The sequence below is a fragment of the Neophocaena asiaeorientalis genome, unplaced genomic scaffold (genome assembly GCF_003031525.2).
Source record: "Neophocaena asiaeorientalis asiaeorientalis breed wild unplaced genomic scaffold, Neophocaena_asiaeorientalis_V1.1 scaffold30, whole genome shotgun sequence".
NCBI classification, from domain to species: domain Eukaryota; kingdom Metazoa; phylum Chordata; class Mammalia; order Artiodactyla; family Phocoenidae; genus Neophocaena; species Neophocaena asiaeorientalis.
The window spans coordinates 9,399,824-9,418,516 of NW_020174923.1; the positions used below are offsets into that span (position 1 = coordinate 9,399,824).

The 18,693-nt window shown below is 48.0% G+C and overlaps 1 protein-coding gene across 1 annotated transcript in view; it reads right to left on the reverse strand.

Moving 5' to 3' along the window:
- The window catches only part of DNAH17 (dynein axonemal heavy chain 17), a 159,650-nt gene that overhangs the window by 105,432 nt on the left and 35,525 nt on the right, over nucleotides 1–18,693 (reverse strand). The window contains exons 6-14 of the mRNA XM_024760605.1: nucleotides 6,738–6,802; nucleotides 4,735–5,097; nucleotides 3,364–3,557; nucleotides 2,419–2,611; nucleotides 2,139–2,238; nucleotides 1,778–1,863; nucleotides 1,449–1,574; nucleotides 547–699; nucleotides 334–423 (exon numbers count right to left, since the gene is read on the reverse strand). Of these exons, the coding sequence (XP_024616373.1) occupies nucleotides 334–423; nucleotides 547–699; nucleotides 1,449–1,574; nucleotides 1,778–1,863; nucleotides 2,139–2,238; nucleotides 2,419–2,611; nucleotides 3,364–3,557; nucleotides 4,735–5,079 (1,287 nt within the window). The 5' untranslated portion in view covers nucleotides 5,080–5,097; nucleotides 6,738–6,802. The remainder of the gene's footprint in view (nucleotides 1–333; nucleotides 424–546; nucleotides 700–1,448; nucleotides 1,575–1,777; nucleotides 1,864–2,138; nucleotides 2,239–2,418; nucleotides 2,612–3,363; nucleotides 3,558–4,734; nucleotides 5,098–6,737; nucleotides 6,803–18,693) is intronic.

Here is an 18,693-nt window from a genome sequence, read left to right on the forward strand (position 1 = left end):
CCATGCCTTCACCCCTCACCTCTTCTCCCCAGAGGAAACCATTTTGAAACTTTAAAAAAATTTTAATTTGCCATGTGTCATTCCATGTATCCAAATAGGGTCCTTCTTAAGTCTTCACTTGGGCTAACTTAGTCCCACTAACTCTCTCCCTTGGTCTGCAGGCTTCCTGACCAGGGTCACTGACCTTGTCATTAACCTGCTCATAGACAGAAAGCAAGAGAAAGGGGAAAAGCAAGCACAATGGGTCGCTTTGCTCTGGGCTAATAGCTCCGGGCCTGGCCGAGGTGGCCCAGGGACTCCGTTTCCCCATGACGCAGAAAATTCCACCTTTACCTCAATGGTCTGGACGCGCTGGAAAAAGGAATTTATCCTGGAAAAGGCAAGAGAAGAAGGGAATTCCCAAGGCACTGGCTTCTTGTCTTTCTAGGGGAGAGAGAGAGAGAAAAAAGGCTGCGTTTGCCTCCGACACGTCCATGGGGTCCGACGCCGGGGCCAACATCACCCCGACCCCTTTCCCCCGGTTTGCTCTCTACAACCAGGCCGTACCTTGAAGAAAAGCTTCATGTTCGTGCAGCAGAACTTGTAGGCTCGGTACAGCTCCTTCAGGACGCTCAGGGACAGAGAGATGCTGCTCAGCACCTCCTCAGTTTCACCCTGCAGGCCTTTCAGCACCTCGTCGGGACTCAGGTAGGTCCGAGTCTGGGCAGAAGGGAAGGTGTCCCCAAGTTCGGACCAGCCGGAGGGGTGACACAGCTGTTTCACTGGTTAGAATGACCCACCCCGGGCCCCTGGGCCACTTCTTCTGACACATCCGCTGTCCCAGCCCGTCTGCTGACTGCGGGGCATTTACAGGCGCCCGAACCGTTTCTCTCACCGGGACCCTCACCCCGGGCTAAGGCCACAGCACAAACAGATTTTGATGGTAGATGACTAGGGGCCCTCTAGGGGTCCAGAAACGCAGTCCTGCTACGGCTGCGGGATCCTGGGCCACTAGGTCCCTCTGGGCCTGCAGACGGGGCTGCGAGCATGATTCTAACACACGCAGGCAGCCCAGGGGCGCAAGGCTGCAACTCACACCTTGGAGGCTGCGTAACCTGTGCTCGTGAAATGGAAGAAGGAAAGGGAATTGACGTTGAGGGAGACGGAAGGAGGCTTGGTTTCGGAGCAGATAAACCCCACAAGGCCCCCGGCCGAGTCTTGGGGTGCCGGGACTCAGTGGGCCGCCCCACTTTCTTTCCTCCCCACTCCCGGCGTGGGGCAGATTGGGCTGGCACTGCCCAGGTCTTGGGAGAACCCTGGGTGGCCACCCAGAGGGCCCAGCCTTAGCCTGGAGCCTGTAAATCCCTGCACCAGCATCTCTGCCTGTTTTGAAACTGCTGGAGAACACGGGACGGGATTGGGGGGCGCCAATCAGGAGGCAGGGAAGGTGGCCAGGGCCAGGGGCCTACCATCTCGATGAGCTGGTTGCAGAACTCCTGCAGGATGACGATGACCCTGGAGGGCGTGTTGTAGTGCTCGGACGTGGCCCAGATGGAGCAGATGGTATACAGCACCTTGGCGATGAAGGTTGGGAGCTGGGGAGAGACGGGCCGGGCGGGCGCTTTGTCGCAGCACCTCAGCACACCCCTCCCCAAGGCTCCAGGAGGGGACTCCCAAGGGGAAGGAAGAGGCACTCGCCAGGTCCTCGTGCCCGACCCCAGCCAGGAAGCCCGCAGCCCCTGCTCCCCCAAGACACAAGCCCAGCCCCTGCCAAATGACCTTTTTCTTGCTAACATACCATCGCGAAGTCAGCCTGTTCCATCTCCTCCAACAAGATCTGCAGAGGCTTCAGATACAGAACTATATCGTTGGCTTCCTTCAGGCCTGCCCAAAACAGGAACAGGGGCTCATCCACAGGGGAGCGGAAGCCAGACCCCACTCCCGACGGTCAGAAATGGTGACGGACAGCTCTGTGTGTTTATGGACACCCACTGCCTCAAGAACGGGTCTTCCTCAAAAGGCGGGGCCCAAGGAAGCTGATGAGGGAGGTGGAAGGCGCCTCCACCCCAGGGTCAGCAAGGGGCCTGCCCAGCCCCTCCCAGGAGGGGCTGACACCTTCTTCTTGGAGGGGGAAGGGTTCTCATAGTGCCAGCGCTCACCCTCAGTGACATTCGTATACACATTTTGCAGGGCTGGCCAGTAGCAGCTTTTGGCTTTTTCCAGGATCTCGACGATTTTGCTCACTTTGGGCCCGTTGAGCTGGGAAGGAAAGAAGAAAATCAGCCTTTCAACAGCTTCTAGCCGAAGGCTGCCTGACCCCACTGCCGGTGCTGAGGGATCTACGTGGGTTACCCAGGTCCCCTCAGGGGTCCCCTTGGGGAGGCTGGGTGCTCAGGACTCCAGTGGGCGCCTGGTCGCCAGGGGCAGAACAGGCGTCACCTGCTCGTGGATGCACTTGAGGTTCATCAGCCGGGTGTCCCAGAACTCAAACTCGACTCGGGGCAGGGGGTGCAGCCCGTCCAGCAGGGCCTGGGCCGAGTCTTTGCTTAGCACATCCCGGATCTGGCGGGACCAGTCGATGATGACGGTCTCGATGGCGTGCAGCAGCGAGTTGTCCAGGGAGGAGGGGATCCTGCCGGGCAGAGTCGGGGGGAGAGGCTGTCAGCCAGGAGAGACCCTGTACCAACACTGTGTGTTGCCAGGGATGCCAGTGCCCCCAAGAAAGAGGGTGAGGAGGGCCAGCTCTGGAATAAAATCCACGTTCATGAAGGCTCCTCCAGCAGTTCTGACTGGGGTCACCATGGGGCGTGTGCTGGGGGCCTAGAGGGCCTGCCATGTGATAAGCCCTGCAGGAGCGGTCGCCCTCTGATGGGAGTAAGGGAACACACTGTCACTGCAACTTGCTTCAAGCGTCGCACACACCAGGCGGTTGCAAATGGCGCTCAGGCAGGTGCAAGGCGACACCTCGGAGTCCTCATACTTCTGTGGGCCACTGGGATGCCACAGCCTCGATTTAGAAGCCCAGCCTCCACCTGCTGAAAATCCCTTCTATGCCCCTCACTGTCCCTCAGTACCCACGTCCTAAAGCTGGGTATCCCCTTTCCCACGTGAGAGTGTGACATCCTTGGCCTAGTCCTTGTGTCTGACGGAGGAGGGGCTGGAACACAGGTGTCCAGCGGTTGCCAGAGCTGGAGTCTCGGGGGCTCCAGTGTCTTGTCCTGTTCCGTCCTTGTGCCTTCGATCTCAGACTCAGCACCTAAAGGCACCATCCTGCCCTCCTCGGTTTCATCAGCTCCGAAACCAGTTTTCGGTGAGACGGTTTATCCTTAGTGGTCGGGGACCAGATGCCCCTCCTTCCAGCCAGCTCCCCGGCCGGGTCCCTACCTCTCCATGGACTCCAGGGTGCCATCCAGACTGCCCAGGTGCTCTGGGATGGGCAGCAGCGTCTTCCCCTTGATCTTGCCGCCCATCACACACATCTCGTTCTTCAGCTTGTGGACTTGCTTCACAATGTCCTCTGAGACCACGCGGGGCCATCCGCTCACGTTTTCGCTTTGGTTTAACAGGGAAGAGAGGACCTGAAAGGAGAAGCAGGGTCCTCAGTGCCCGGGTCCCAGGGGGAACCGAGCCCTTCTCCCGTCGCAGAAGGAGGTGGGGCCAGTTGAGGTGCTGAGGCCAGTGATGACAGCCCAGCCCCTGTGCCATCTCCACGAAGGGAGACCCCAAGAGCACACACTCCCGGCCGAAAGCAAACGTTTCGTGCTGCCTCAGAGTGCTGCTATAGGCTGAATTGTGCCCCCGCCCCCAGTTCACACATGGGAGCCCCAGCACCTCCAGATGTGACTGTATTTGGAGAGAGGGCCTTTCAAGGGGTGATTAAGGGGGGCCCTAACCCAATAAGACCGTTGTCCTCAGCAGAGATGAGGACACAGACACGCACAGAGGGAAGGCCACATGAAGACCCAAGGCCGTGTCAAGTCGGCCATCCACACGCCAAGAAGAGAGGCCTCAGAAGGAACCAGCCCAGCTCACATCTTGATCTGGGACTTGCAGCCTCCAGATTGTGGTGCTTTGTTAGGGCAGCCCGAGCAGAGAACGACAAACACCCGTGTGCTCCAGCTTTGGGCCAGGCCAGCTGCCTCGGTGGATGTGAGAGGAGGCTGGCCTGCGTCCTGGCTGAGCGGCCCCTGTGGCCTGAGTCTGCACAAGGCAGGGACGCACGGCCCCATCTCACAGATGAGGAGAACGATGACTAGGAAAGCTAAGTCACTGGAAGTCTGGCTGGTCTGACTCTCCAGAGGGAGCTGCACCTGCCATGCCTGCCACTAGTGGAGAGATACGTAGGGCAGCACCTGCTTGGTCCCTTTCTTTGCTTGAAGTCTCAGAACTAGGAAACTCATCTACTGGATCTCAAATGGCCCATGCCTTCTGAGGCTACAGGCAGGGATGTCCCCGGTGCAGTATGGAGGTTCTAATGATTTCGAGAGAGGACAGGCGGTGGCCAGGGCCACTCAGCCTTCACATGCACAGCATCAGCTGGAGGCCACGTTAGAGAGCCGGTCTGTCCCAGCGGTCAGGGCAGCCGGGCCTGAGCTCTCGAATACCTGACCGGCTTCAAGGCGATGCAGATGCTGCTGGCCCCTGGGCCTGCTCCCTGAGCGGCGGCACTCAAGGCCACTCACTCAAAGTGTGAGAAACACGTGTTGCTTCTCCTGAGCCCTGTGCCCCGCCCCAGCAAGGCCTAGATGCACCCACCTCCTCCACGATGGCGATCAGCTGGTCCACGGGAGTGGGGCTTATGTCCCCATAGACCAGGCGGTCCTTGTAGTTGTCATTGCTGATGTTCTCAGGTTTCTTCTTGATGAAGTACACCCCTTTGGACTTGAGGGAGGCTGGGAAGCCCAGGCAGGGTATGATCATGCCGGCGGGGCTGAGTGTCAGCACCAGAACTAGGACGTCCGGTTTCTCAAAGAATTCGGTGAACAAACCCATGTTCTCTTCTGTTCCGACCATTTTACTCCACTTGTCCGGCTTGAACTTTAGGATGATGGAAGCGACACTCTCCAAATACTCTAACCTGACGTCTGGTGTTATCGTCATCTTGACGTTCACTTACACCTGTTCAATGAACAGAGACACGGACACAGCACAGTCTCCTGGGGAGTCTCCATTTCCCGCCTGTCTCTGGAACCATCTGAAATCCCTGTTCTAGCCAATCGAGAAAGGAAAGGGTCATCATTGTTTTCAGCTGTGGGTGGGCTGCGGTGAGGGAGGACCAGGGGGCTGTATCTGTCTGCTCTGGCTGGACGGCTGCCCTCTGCCTGGCTGTGGGTATCACCGTGGAGCAGGGCCGCACGGCAGTGGTGTGTGCTTGTGTTAACTGTGACCAGGAAGTTAATAGGCTGGGAAAGGTTGAGATGGGCTCTGGGGAAAAGGAGAAGAGGAAAGGATCATAGCAAGACAGTCTGAAGGTGAGGGGGTGGGGAAAGGTGAAATGAGGCAACAAAAGGGTCAGGTTGAAAGATCCCAGGAAGGTGACATCACACCCCCAGGATATGGGCTAAACTCAGACAGAAGGGGGTGGACCCAATGTGCAGGTGTGGGGTTCATCACACTCTCCCTGTCCTAACCCCAGCCATAGTATACCCCAACTTTTGTCCAGCCCTTCAGCCTCTCCCACCCCCCAGTCCCCATCATGTGCCCATGGACCCCACAGAAGCTGCTCACATCCCTCTGGGACAATCCCTTGTGGCTCTCCCATAGGGGCAGGGTTAACTGGAGAGTTGTGGGGACACCCTTGAAGCTCCAAAGGGCCAGGACAGATGAGGCATTCCCTGTGGGCATAATATTTAAAGGGGTGCCCAAAATCCTGACCGGCCCCGAGCAGAGAACAGAGCACCTTCCGGGGTGGCTAGTGGGTCTACTCTGTCCACCAAGGCCTGGGTTCTACCTCTGTCCTCTGGAGCCTCCTCAGCTTTGCCTCCAAGCACCCCTCACACAATTCATGGCCACTCACAGCTGACAGCAAATGGCTTCTCAGGTAGCGAGCAGAGCCAAATAATGGGCAGCTCTTTCCCAGACCAGTAAAGGAAATGGCTCCCTTCCCTTGACGGGCACCAACTGCCATGGAACTTCTGCAAGTCTCCTGGGAACTGGGACTTCTAGAACCTTCTCAGGACCTGAGTGACGGGTGGTGGTGCAGAAAATGAACAACCGTCAATTACCCACCACAGTGGAAAGGCTCTTGGATTAAACAAACTTTGCCTTTGAACATTTAGGTCATTTTCATTTCACGAAATTACTAACATATTGGGGTTTAAAACTATTGTCTTATTAAGTGCTTATTATCTGTCTTGCCTTTTCTAGATTCCCTTTCTTTTCCTTTCTTGCCTTCTTCTAGATTTGTTTCATTCCCTCCCCATTATCTTGGTTACTATACACCTTTTGTTTTTTAGAGGTACATGGACATTATAACATGCATCATGCATAGCATGACTTACCTTAGTATAATACTCATTGCAACCTGATAATGAAATTCAGAAAACAATTTCCATTTACAGTAACATCAAAAAGAATAAAATATTTAGGAATAAAATTTTAAAAGAAGGGCAAGATTTATACACTGAAAACTACAAAACATCATTAAAAGAAATTAAAGACAAATAAATGGAAAGACATCCCATGTTCATGGAATGGAAGACTTAATATTGTTAAGATGGCAATTCTCCTCAAATTGATCTACAGATTCAACACAATACCTGTCAAAATTCCAGCTGTGTTTCTGCAGAAATGGAAAAGCTGATCCTCAATTTCTTAGGGAAATCTGAGGGACCAAAAAAAGCCAAGACAATCTTGAAAAAACAGCAAACTTTCCCAATTTCAAAACTTCTCAATTTCAAAACTTACTACAGTTCATAGCGGCACTATTTACGATAGCCAAGACATGGAAGCAACCTAAACGTCCATTGACAGGTGAATATGGTATATATACAAGGAAATATTACTCAGCCATAAAAAAAGAATGAAGTAATGCCATTTACAGCAACATGGATGGACCTAGAGATGATCATACTAAATGAAGTAACTCAAAGACAAATATCATTATGATATCACGTATATGTAGAATCTAAAAAATGATGCAAATGAACTTATTTACAAAAAGAAATAGACTCACAGACATAGAAAACAAACTTATGGTTACCAAAGTGGGGAGGGATAAGTTTGGAATTTGGGATTAACAGATACAGATTACTATATATAAAACAGATAAACAACAAGGACCTACTGTATAGCACAGGGAACTATAATATCTTGTAATAACCTATAATGGAAAAGAATTTGAAAAAGAATAGATATATGTATCTATAACTGAATCACTTTGCTGTACACATGAAACATTTTAAATAAACTATACTTCAGTAAAAAATTATTTTAAAAACTTACTAGAAAGCTATGGTAATTAAGACTGAGTGTGGCTGCTATAAGGATAGATCAATGGAATAGAACTGATGAGTCCAAAAATAAACACATACATTTATGGGCAACTGATTTTAGACAAGGGTACAAAGACAATTCAATTGGGAAAAGAAGAGTCTTTTCAATAAATAGTATTGGAACACATGCAAAGGAATGAAGTTGGACCCTCATCTCACACCACCTAAAAAATTAACTAAAAAATGGATCAAAGACCTAAATGTAAGAGCTAAAATTATAAAACTCTTAGCATAAAGCATAGGAGTAGATCTTTATAACCTTGAATGAAGCAATGGTTTCTTATATATGACACCAAAAGCATAAGTGACCAAAGAAAAAGATAAATTAGGCCTCATCAAAATTAAAAACTTTTAACAAAACTTCAAGTCAGCAGAAGGAAGGAAATAATAAATATCAGAGAGGAAACAAAATAGAGATTAAAAAATAGAAAAAAAAAGCAATAAAACCAAGAGCTGGTTCTTTGAAAGGATACACAAAATTGACAAACCTGTGGCTAGGCTTACCAAGAAGAAAAGAGAGAGAACCCAAATAAACAAAATAAGAAATGCAAGAGGAGAAACATCAACTGATATTGGGGGAAAGAAAAACATAAGAGAATATTATGAATAATTATTGGCCAAGAAACTGGACAACCTAGAAGAAATGGACAACTTTCTGGAAACATATAGCCCACCAAAATTGAATCAAGAAAAATAGATAATTTGAACAGACAAATCACTAGAAATGAAATAGAATATGTAACCAAAAATACTCCCTACAAACAAAAGTCCAGGACCAGATGGCTTCATATGCAAATTCTACCAAACATTTAAAGAGGAACTTTTACTAATCCTTCTCAAACTCTTCCAAAAGACTGAAGAGGAGGGAACACTCCCAAAGGCATTCTATGAAGCCACCATCACCCTGATACCAAAACCAGACAAAGATACCACCAAAAAAGAAAATTATAGGCCAATATCTTTGATGAGTAAAAAATCTCAGCAAAATATTACCAAACCAAATACAACAATACATAAAAAAGATCATACACCATGACCAAGTAGGATTCATTCCAAGTTCACAAGGATGGCTCAACATACACAAAAATCAATGTAATACACCACATCAACAAAAGAAAAGACAAAAACTACATGATCATCTCAATAGATGCAGAAGCATCTGACAAAATTCAACATCCATTCATGATAAAAACTTTTACCAAAGTGGGTACAGAGGGACCATATCTCAACATAATAAAAGCTTTTTATGACAAACCCACAACCAATATAATACTTGATGGTGAAAAGCTGAAAGCCTTCCTGCTAAAATCTGGAACAAGGATGCCCATTCTCACCACTTCTCTTTGAAACAGTATTAGAAGTTTGAGACATAGCAATCAGATAAGAAAAAGAAATAAAAGGTATTCAAATTGGAAGGGAAGAGGTAAAGCTGTCCTTATATGCAGATGGCATGATACTATACATAGAAAACCCTAAAGACTCCACACAAAAACTACTAGAACTGACAACTGAATTCAGCAAGGTAGCAGGACACAAGATTAACATACAGAAATTGGTTGCATTTCTTTAACAATGAAATATCAGAAAGGGAATGTTTAAAAAAAAGAAAACTTTTAAAATCACACCCCTCAAAATAAAATACTTAGTGCTAAACCTGACCAAGGGGGTTAAAGACTTATATGCTGAGAACTGTGAAACATTGATAAAAGAAATTAAAGATGATTCAAAGAAATGGAAAGATATCCCATGGATTGGAAGAATTAATATTGTTAAAATGGCCATACTACCCAAAGCAATATACAGATTTAACACAATCCCTATCAAATTACCCATGACATTTTTCACAGAACTAGAACAAATAATCCTAAAATTTATACGGAACCATAAGAGACCCAGAATTGCCAAAGCAATCCTGAGGAAAAAGAACACAGCAGGAAGCATAACCCTTCCAGACTTCAGACAATACTACAAAGCTACAGTAATGAAAACAGTGTGGTATTAGCACAAAATAGACATACAGATCAATGGAACAGAATAGAGAGCCCAGAAATAAACCCACACACCTATGGTCAATTAATCTTTGACAAAGGAGGCAAGGATATAAAATAGGAAAAGACAGTCTCTTCAGCAAATGCTGCTGGGAAAGTTGGACAGCTGCATGTAAATCAATGAAGTTAGAACACACCCTCACACCATGCACAAAAATAAACTCAAAATGGCTTCAAGACTTAAATATAAGTCATGACACCATAAAACTCCTAGAAGAGATCATAGGCAAAATATTCTCCAGCATAAATTGTACCAATATTTTCTTAGGTCAGTCTCCCTAAGGCAATAGAAATAAAAGCAAAAATAAACAAATGGGACCTAATCAAACTTATAAGTGTTTGCACAGCAAAGTAAACCATAAACAAAACGAAAAGACAACCTACAGAATGGGAGAAAACATTTGCAAACGAGGCAACCAACAAGAGCTTAATTTCCAAAATATACAAACAGCTCATACGGCTCAACAACAAAAAAAACCCCAACAACTCAATCGAAAAATGGGCAGAAGACCTAAATAGACATTTCTCCAAAGAAGACAGGAAGATAGCCAATAGGCACATGAAAACGTGCTTAATATCACTAATTATTCAAGAAATGCAAATCAAAACTATAATGAGGTATCACCTCACACTAGTCAGAATGTCCATAATTAAAAAGTCTACAAATAAAAAATGCTGGAAGGGGTGTGGAGCAAAGGGAACCCTCCTACACTGTTGGTGGGAATGTAAGTTGGTGCAGTCACTATGGAAAACAATATGGAGCTTCCTCAGAAAACTAAAAATAGTATTACCATATATGATCCAGCAATCCCACTCCTGGGTATATATCCAGACAAAACTATAATTCAAAAAGACACACGCACCCCTATGTTCATAGCAGCACTATTCACAATAGCCAAGACATGGAAACAACTTAAATGTCCATTGACAGATGAATGGATAAAGATGTGGTATATACATACAATGGAATACTACTCAGCCATAAAAAAGAGTAAAATAATGCCATTTGCAGCAACATGGATGCAACTAGAGATTGTCATATTAAGTGAAGTAAGTCAGAAAGAAAAAGACAAATACCATACGATATCACTTATATGTGGACTCTAAAATAAGGCACAAATGAACCTATCTACAAAGCAGAAAGAAACTCACAGACATAGAGAACAGACTTGTGGTTGCCAATGGGGAGGGGTTTGGGGAGGGTTGGACTGGGAGTTTGGGGTTAGTAGATGCAAACCGTTACATATGGAATGGATGGACAACAAGGTCCTACTGCATAGCACAGGGAACTATATTCAATGTCCTGGGATAAACCATAATAGAAAAGAATTTTAAAAAGAATGTGTATATATGTATAACTGAGTAACTTTGCTATACAGCAGAAGTTAACACAACATTGTAAATCAAGTGTATCAATAAAAGAAGAATTAAAAACTTTTGTGCTTCAAAGGACACTATGAAGAAAGTGAAAAAACAGCCCTCAGCATGAGAGAAAATATTCGCAAATCATATAGCCGATAAGGGACTTGTATTCAAAAAATATATAGAACTCATAACACAATAATAAATACACAAACATAATTAAAAATGGGTCAAGGATATAGACATTTCTCCACGTAAGGTAGGCAAATGACTGATAAGTACATGAAAAGATGCTCAACATCATTAGTCTTCAGGGAAATGCAACTCATCAGGGAAATGAACTTACATGAGGTCCCTGGAGTAGTCAAACTCATAGAGACAGGAAGTAGAATAGAGGTTGCCAGAGGCTAGAAGATGGAAGAACGGGGAGTTAGTGTTTAATGGGGACAGAATTTCGGTTTGGGAAGATGAAAAATTTCCGGAGATGGACGGTGGTGATTGGTTACACCACAGTGTGAATGTACTTGATGCCACTTAAGAATGGTCAGAATGGTAACTTTTATTTTATGTATATGTAGTGTAAGCTCTGACAGTTTTTTTTTCTCTTTTTTGTGGTGCTAGCGCCTGAATTAAGCTTTCATTTCCGAGGCATCCCCTTCAACACATTGCCAGCCACGTGACCAGATCAAGAGCCAGGCCACCCCCCAAACTGAAGCTCCTTTGTTTTAGAGATCTTGGTTGATTTTAATAACTGACAATTTGGGCTACTTGTTTTTGGTTTTGTTTATTTTTTCTCTTCCTGCGCTTTAAATTCCCACTCTTATGTTTTAAGTTCACCAATAAAGAGTGAGCCCTCAGAACCCTATGCCCCCACCCTCTACCCCAATAAAAGCACAAGCTCAGGTACACCCCCACACACACAATGACCTCACTGTGTGCCCCCAGATGTGCTGTGTATGTAAGTAGTAAACTTACATACACAGGTCTTGGAAGTAGTAAACTTACATACACAGGTCTTGGAAGTAGTAAACTTACATACACAGGTCTTGGAAGTAGTAAACTTCTAATTCTTTCCAAGTTTCTGGATGGTTATTGCTGAAGGGCATCTTGCAACCACAGTAAGAACCACAGGGCTTTTCCAACCACAACACTGGTGGTTGATAGGCTAAGACCAGCACAACAGAGTCCATTTTACCACACACACAAATCCCCACTTCACTCTGAGACCTGGGCTCTCCTGCCACTTTTGTGCCTCCCCCTCCACATCCCAGACATCTGCACTCATGCAGGACTCTGGACTCTAGATCACTGTCAGGAGGCAGACCCCTGCACCCTTATTTCCCACATCCCCTAGGGGACTTCAGGGACCACAGAGACAACCTCATCACTCCCTGGCCTCCTGGCTCCTCGGCCTCCTCAGTTGCTTCCAGCACGTTCATGCCCTGCTTTAATTTGTCCCTCTAGTTCCTGTGGGCGCCTCTGCTTGCCCTCCTCCATCATCCCCTGCTGTCTTCTCCTCCAACCCTCCCTCTCTTTGATTCCCAGGGCCATCGTGTATCACACTTGCACTGACCTTGCCACTGGTCCTTTCCTTACACCCCATGGTAATACTGACCATCTCCCTTTGTTGGACTGGTACCCAGGCTCAGTGCTGCTGGGGGGGTGGAAATCACACACCTGTACACTCACCTGGTCTACACACTGTCAGGTTGCTGCTGGGTTGTTTTTGTTTTCAATTAACTTTTGTCAGCTCACTCTACTGTGCTCTAGGACAATTCCTCTGAGTCTTAACTTTTCTCAAGTCCCTGACCTTTCCCCTCCCCGCCAGCAGACAGTCTCACCTTTTACCTCAGGTAGAAAACTGGAACCAGTGGAACCAACTTTCTAAAATGTCCACAATGAAACCTGATAAAACTGAGTTGTAGCCTTCTCTCGTGTAGGTGAACCCTTCTACCATGCCCTGGGTCCCCTCTCCTCCTGCCCGTCCTCGTCTCTGCCTTTGAACCTCTTTCTGCCATCATCTTTGAGAAATGAACAAGCCGTTACCATCTTAGAAGAAAACCCTCCTCAAACTCACCCTGCCTTCTACTTCCACTCCCTTCACGGCCACCCTTCTCTAAAGAATTGCCTGGAATGTCTGTATCCATCTCTTTCTTTCCGTGAAGACACTCACTTGGCTTTCTCTCTGTCCACTGTACTTGGGATGCAGGAGGAGCAGAACTGCGGGGAGGGATGTGTCTTTACTGATTAGTCCAGATGGTGCTCAAGCCACTCTGCTCACACTCTATTGGCCCGTGCCTGGTCACACGGACACCTAGCTGCAAGGGAGGCTGGAATTGTAGTCTCTACCTGGCATCCACGTGTCCCCCAGACTTGGAGGGTTGGGTTTGTAAAGAAAAGGAAAAGGTTGCCCAGAATTCCAGGTCTACAAGGGTCAAGCCCTTAGCCACTGTAGCTGCCCACTGACTGCATGCCTGAGGGGCACTGAGGATGGAGAAAAACAGGAAGTATTCTGAGCTTTGGATACCTGCCCCTAGATAGTTAAGATGCATATCTAAAGAAAAATTTCAATCACCCCAGATTCTTGAATCTTCCCATATATAGAAAACTTCTAGAAAAACATTTTTTGTTGATATACTGCTCGATTCCTATAATACAATGCTATGAGGTGTGCCCTGAAAACAAATAAAGTGGTTGAAATCCAAAAAATAAAAAATAAAAAAAATAAAAAATAAAGAAAAGCACTAGAATTATTAACTTGAGATGACTGTTCTTTGTGATTATGAGTCATCTTTTGATGTGACATGTTTATTCCGAAAAAAAATTTATATACATCCTGGCTCCTCTCTTACCTCTTCAGAGCAGTTTCTCAGAGCCATCTGAGAGGCTGTCTCCCAGGTTATACTCAGCTGAATAAGACACTGAATAAACTCAACTCACAGTTCTTAAATTGTGTGGTTTTTTTAAGTTGACATGTTACTAAGTGGATAAAGGGGATCTGTGGACAGTAACCAGTCTCCATCACGCTGGCCTAGAGCCATTCTCAGAGCTCAAGGTTACTATTTGGAAGTACCACCTCAAAGTCAGAGTGCACAAAGCTGACCTCTCCCCCTGTCCCCACCTCTTCCCACACACCCCCACACCTGGTGTTCCTTAAGGCTTTGCTGACCCAGTGGATGACCAGCCAGCTGCTCATGCACCAGAGGGGTCCTGGCTTCCACTGTCGACACCAGTCAATTCTGCCTCCTCAACGTCTCTGGACAGGTCCACCTTCCTCCATGGCTACTGCCCTCTGGTCCAAGCTGCATTACCCCCTCCCCCACCCTGGGGTCTACAAACACCCTCTCTCCTTCTCCACACCCACTCTTGTCCCAGCAGCACATCCCCCAGAGCATCTTTCAAAAGACAACTGTCGAGAGGGCAGACAGCAGAAGCAAGAAGAACTACAATCCTGTAGCCTGTGGAACAAAAAAGATGCAATCCCTATCAAATTACCAACAGAACCAGAACAAAAAAATCTTAAGATTTGTATGGAGACACCAAAGACTCCGAATAGCCAAAGCTGTCTTGAGGTAAAAAAACGGAGCTGGAGGAATCAAACTCCCTGACTTCAGACTATACTACAAAGCTACAGTAATCAAGACAATATGATACTGGCACAAAGAAAGAAATACAGATCAATGGAACAGGATAGAAAACCCAGAGATAAACCCACATACCTATGGTCAGCTAATCTATGACAAAGGAGGCAAGGATATACAATGGAGAAAAGACAGTCTCTTCAATAAGAGAAAACTGGACGGCTACATGTCCAAGAATGAAATTAGAACATTCCCTAACACCATACACAAAAATAAACTCAAAATGGATTAAAGACCTAAATGTAAGGCTGGACACTATAAAACTCTTAGAGGAAAAACACTCTTTGACATAAATCACAGCAAGATCTTTTTTGATCCACCTCCTAGAGTAATGGAAATAAAACCAAAAATAAACAAATGGGACCTAATGAAACGTCAAAGCTTCTGCACATCAAAGGAAACTACACACAAGACGAAAAGACAACCCTCAGAATGGGAGAAAATATTTGCAAACAAATCAACGGACAAAGGAGTAATGTCCAAAATATGTAAACAGCTCATGCAGCTCAATATTAAAAGAAGAAACAACCCAATCCAAAAATGGGCAGAAGACCTAAATAGACGTTCTCCAAAGAGGACATACAGATGGCCAAGAAGCACATGAAAAGCTGCTCAACATCACTAATTATTAGAGAAATGCAAATCAAAACTACAATGAGGTATCACCTCACACCAGTTAGAATGGGCATCATCAGACAATCTACAAACAACAAATGCTGGAGAGGGTGTGGAGAAAAGGGAACCCTCTTGCACTGTTGGTGGGAATGTAAATTGATACAGCCACTATGGAGAACAGTATGGAGGTTCCTTAAAAAACTAAAAATAGAATTACCATATGACCCAGCAATCCCACTACTGGGCATATACCCTGAGAAAACCATCACTCAAAAAGACACATGCACCCCAATGTTCATTGCAGCACTATTTACAACAGCCAGGTCATGGAAGCAACCTAAATGCCCATCGACAGACGAATGGATAAAGAAGATGTGGTGCATACATACAATGGAATATTACTCAGCCATAAAGAGGAACGAAATTGAGTCATTTGTAGAGACGTGGATGGATCTAGAGACTGCCATACAGAGTGAAGTAAGTCAGAAAGAGAAAAACAAATATCGTATATTAACGCATGTATGTGGAACCTAGAGAAATCGTACAGATGAACCGGTTTGCAGGGCAGAAATAGACACACAGATGTAGAGAACAAACATATGGACACCAAGGGGGGACAGCGGCAGGGGGTGGAGGTGGTGGTGTGATGAATTGGGAGATTGGGATTGACATGTATACACCGATGTGTATAAAATGGATGACTAATAAGAACCTGCTGTATAAAAAAATAAATTCAAAAAAACCACCACCAAAACCAAACAAGCAAAAAAAGACAACTGTCATGTCAACACAACACTTAAAACCCATCAACAGCTTCCTAGTGCTCCTAGGAGAAAATCCAAATAAACCTCGAGGGCCTTGTAGGACTTGGTCCTTGCTCACTCACACCATTCCCCCAGTCTCGACCCGAATGCCCCATGCCCCAGCTGCGCTGGCTTCTTCCAGCTCCTCCAAGACACCCACTCACCAGAGGGGCTTCCTGCCCAGGATAGAATCCTGCATGCCTGCACACACACACCCACACGTGCACACAAACACCTAATTCCTCCTCACCCTCAGCTGTGGCATCTTTCCCAGAAAGGGCCCCCCATGGACCGTTCACTCCCTCAGTCTCTGTTTGCTGAGCACCCAGCACTGCTCGCTGCATCACCATGACAGCTGCAACTAGGCACTAATTAGGCATCAGTTATCCACTTCCCCTCTTTCTAAGGCCCATCCCTTTTGATGAGCACTGCCACCCCAGGACCTGGTCCTGTACCAGGCCTGTGGCAGTCCTTCAATAAACATCACTGAGGAACAAAGGCTCTGACAAGTCCTGCTGCAAAGACTGTTTAACCTCAACTAACCCAGCATTTCCCCTAACATAGTTGAGCATGAAACCGTTCTTTCATTTAAGCCCCATCACTCTTCCGAGGAACAGTTTGAAACTGTAGATCAAGGCTCTAGCTGCTCCAACTTCCACCAAAATTGTGCTCTCCGGGGTCTACGTGTGCCAAGACACAAAGGACCAAACGTCAGATGGTGAAATGGTGGACATGGCAGGGAGTCGGGCAGACGTCCCCTTGGCCATGAAACCACAGGCTTGGGCTCAGGGTGGACGCCCTGCCTGGAGTAGAGAGACTCAGGAGTGACGTGGAGGAAGGTGCTTCACAGTGGGTCCCACCTTAAGTCCCACCTGAGCAGAGAAGCCAGGGGAGGACCCCCCAGGTTCTAGGTGGCACAATTAGCTTTCGCTATGTCCACACTGTGGGGGAAACAGCGGGCCCTTCGGAAATGCCAGGCGGTGTGAAACACTTCCTAACTGGGATATGCATTTGGGGCCGAGCAGTGGGTGGCTGGCCACAGTCCACTCTGCCAGGTGAGACACCTGGTTCCCTCATTTCCTTTGCTCTGACAGTCACAGCCATGAGGGATGCGCCGAAAGGCTCTCCCTCTACTTACAGTTCCCTGGGAGCTCTTCCTCCTGCCGAATTAACTTGGAAGACAAGTTTCCACAGACGTGACCCATCATTAAATACAACTGCAGGACGATTTTCCTCAGCTGGGGATGCTTGCGGTGGGCGGGAGACTGGGCCATCTGGGTCTCGTCACTGTCCCCTCCACACGCAGCCTCCCTGTGTCTACTTTGGCGCTGCTACATGTCCTCAGGCTGAGTTCCCGGCAGAAGGGACAGGAGGACAGGCGGCTTTGTCCTCTGCCCAGCCATGTCCTTGCCCCTGGCCTTGGGCACAAAGGGAGAGCAGAACCCCACCGGCCAGGCTGGCTCAGCAGGGGCCTCGGGCTTCACAAAGAAGGCAGGGTGGCCAGAGAGACGTCTCCGGTCCGCAAAGTTTCCGGAGGTCACTGCCAGGCTAGGCACCCTGGAGGCCTGGGGTCTCTGTCTAGCAAGCCCCGGGGTGAGGCCCCACAAGGCACAGACGCGCCTGGAGTCCAAGCCAGCCAGGCTGGGAGGCTGGGTGGGTTAGCGGGAGGCTCTTGCAGCCAAATGCCTCTGCCTGCACAGGGCAGGGGATGGTGGGTAATGCTCCCATGAAAACAGGTGTTTGACAGGCAGGCCTCGTGCTCAAAGGAGCCGCACGCTGGTTTGAGCGAGAGAGCCGGGTTTTATTCGGTCCTGTTGTGATAGAGGAAAAAGCTGTGCTCGTCTCCGAGGGCAGCAGAGACAGCTGGGGTAAACAGGCAAGGAGCAGTGAGGGCGTCCGTAGGTGGAAAATTACTACGAGGAGACAATGGGAGGGGGATTCTTGCTAAAGGCAGGTCAAGGAGCAGACGTCAAAGTGAGGATGAGGGGCTTGGTCTGATGGCAAGGGTGGGGTGACATAGCAGGATTCTCTACCGAGACTGGCTTAGGCGGGCCCTGGACCGGCCCTGCCGAAAAGAGGGCTCAGGGGAACCTGTCTAAAGGATTGGTCAAGAAGAGCCCTTGCCCGGCTTCAGCCTGAGGAGGGGCTCTGAGTTTGGGGGGCAGGCAGGGTTGAGCCTCAGGCTCCAGACAGAGGGTTCCCTCACCATGGCTCCATCTGGTGGGAGGGGGAAACAAGATTTATCCCTCACAGGTCCTGGAGGGTACAGGGCATGCCCAGGGCCACACAGCAAGGTGGTGGGGAGAGAGGTGACCCCAGGCTCTGCCTTTATTAGGGTCCGAGGGAGGCGTGTCTGGGGTTTCGAGGGGTCACTCATGGGCTAACTGAAGCATAAGAGTGAGAATTAGGGCTCAGGAAACCAGAGGCCGGGTCACTCAGCACCTGGTTATCTAGGTCCTCCAGGGCCTCTGAAAGGGCAGCTTCATGGTCGCGGGGGCCTGGATCCCTACCTGGCTGTTTTGCAGGTGGCTGTACCATGCAGCTGCCAATAGTTCGTTCAAGACGGACGTCTTTTGAAACGGATGCCTCGGGAACCAAAACCTAACGTCAGGCGTTTACATATCCGATTCATCTGGGACCCGCGCCCTGTCCCTCCTGCCAGCTCCCTGAGTCCTTCAAAACTGCCATGGATGGTGCCAGTACATCTCTGATGCGCGCTGGCCCTGGCCGCAGCCCAGCCGCGTCCCGGGAG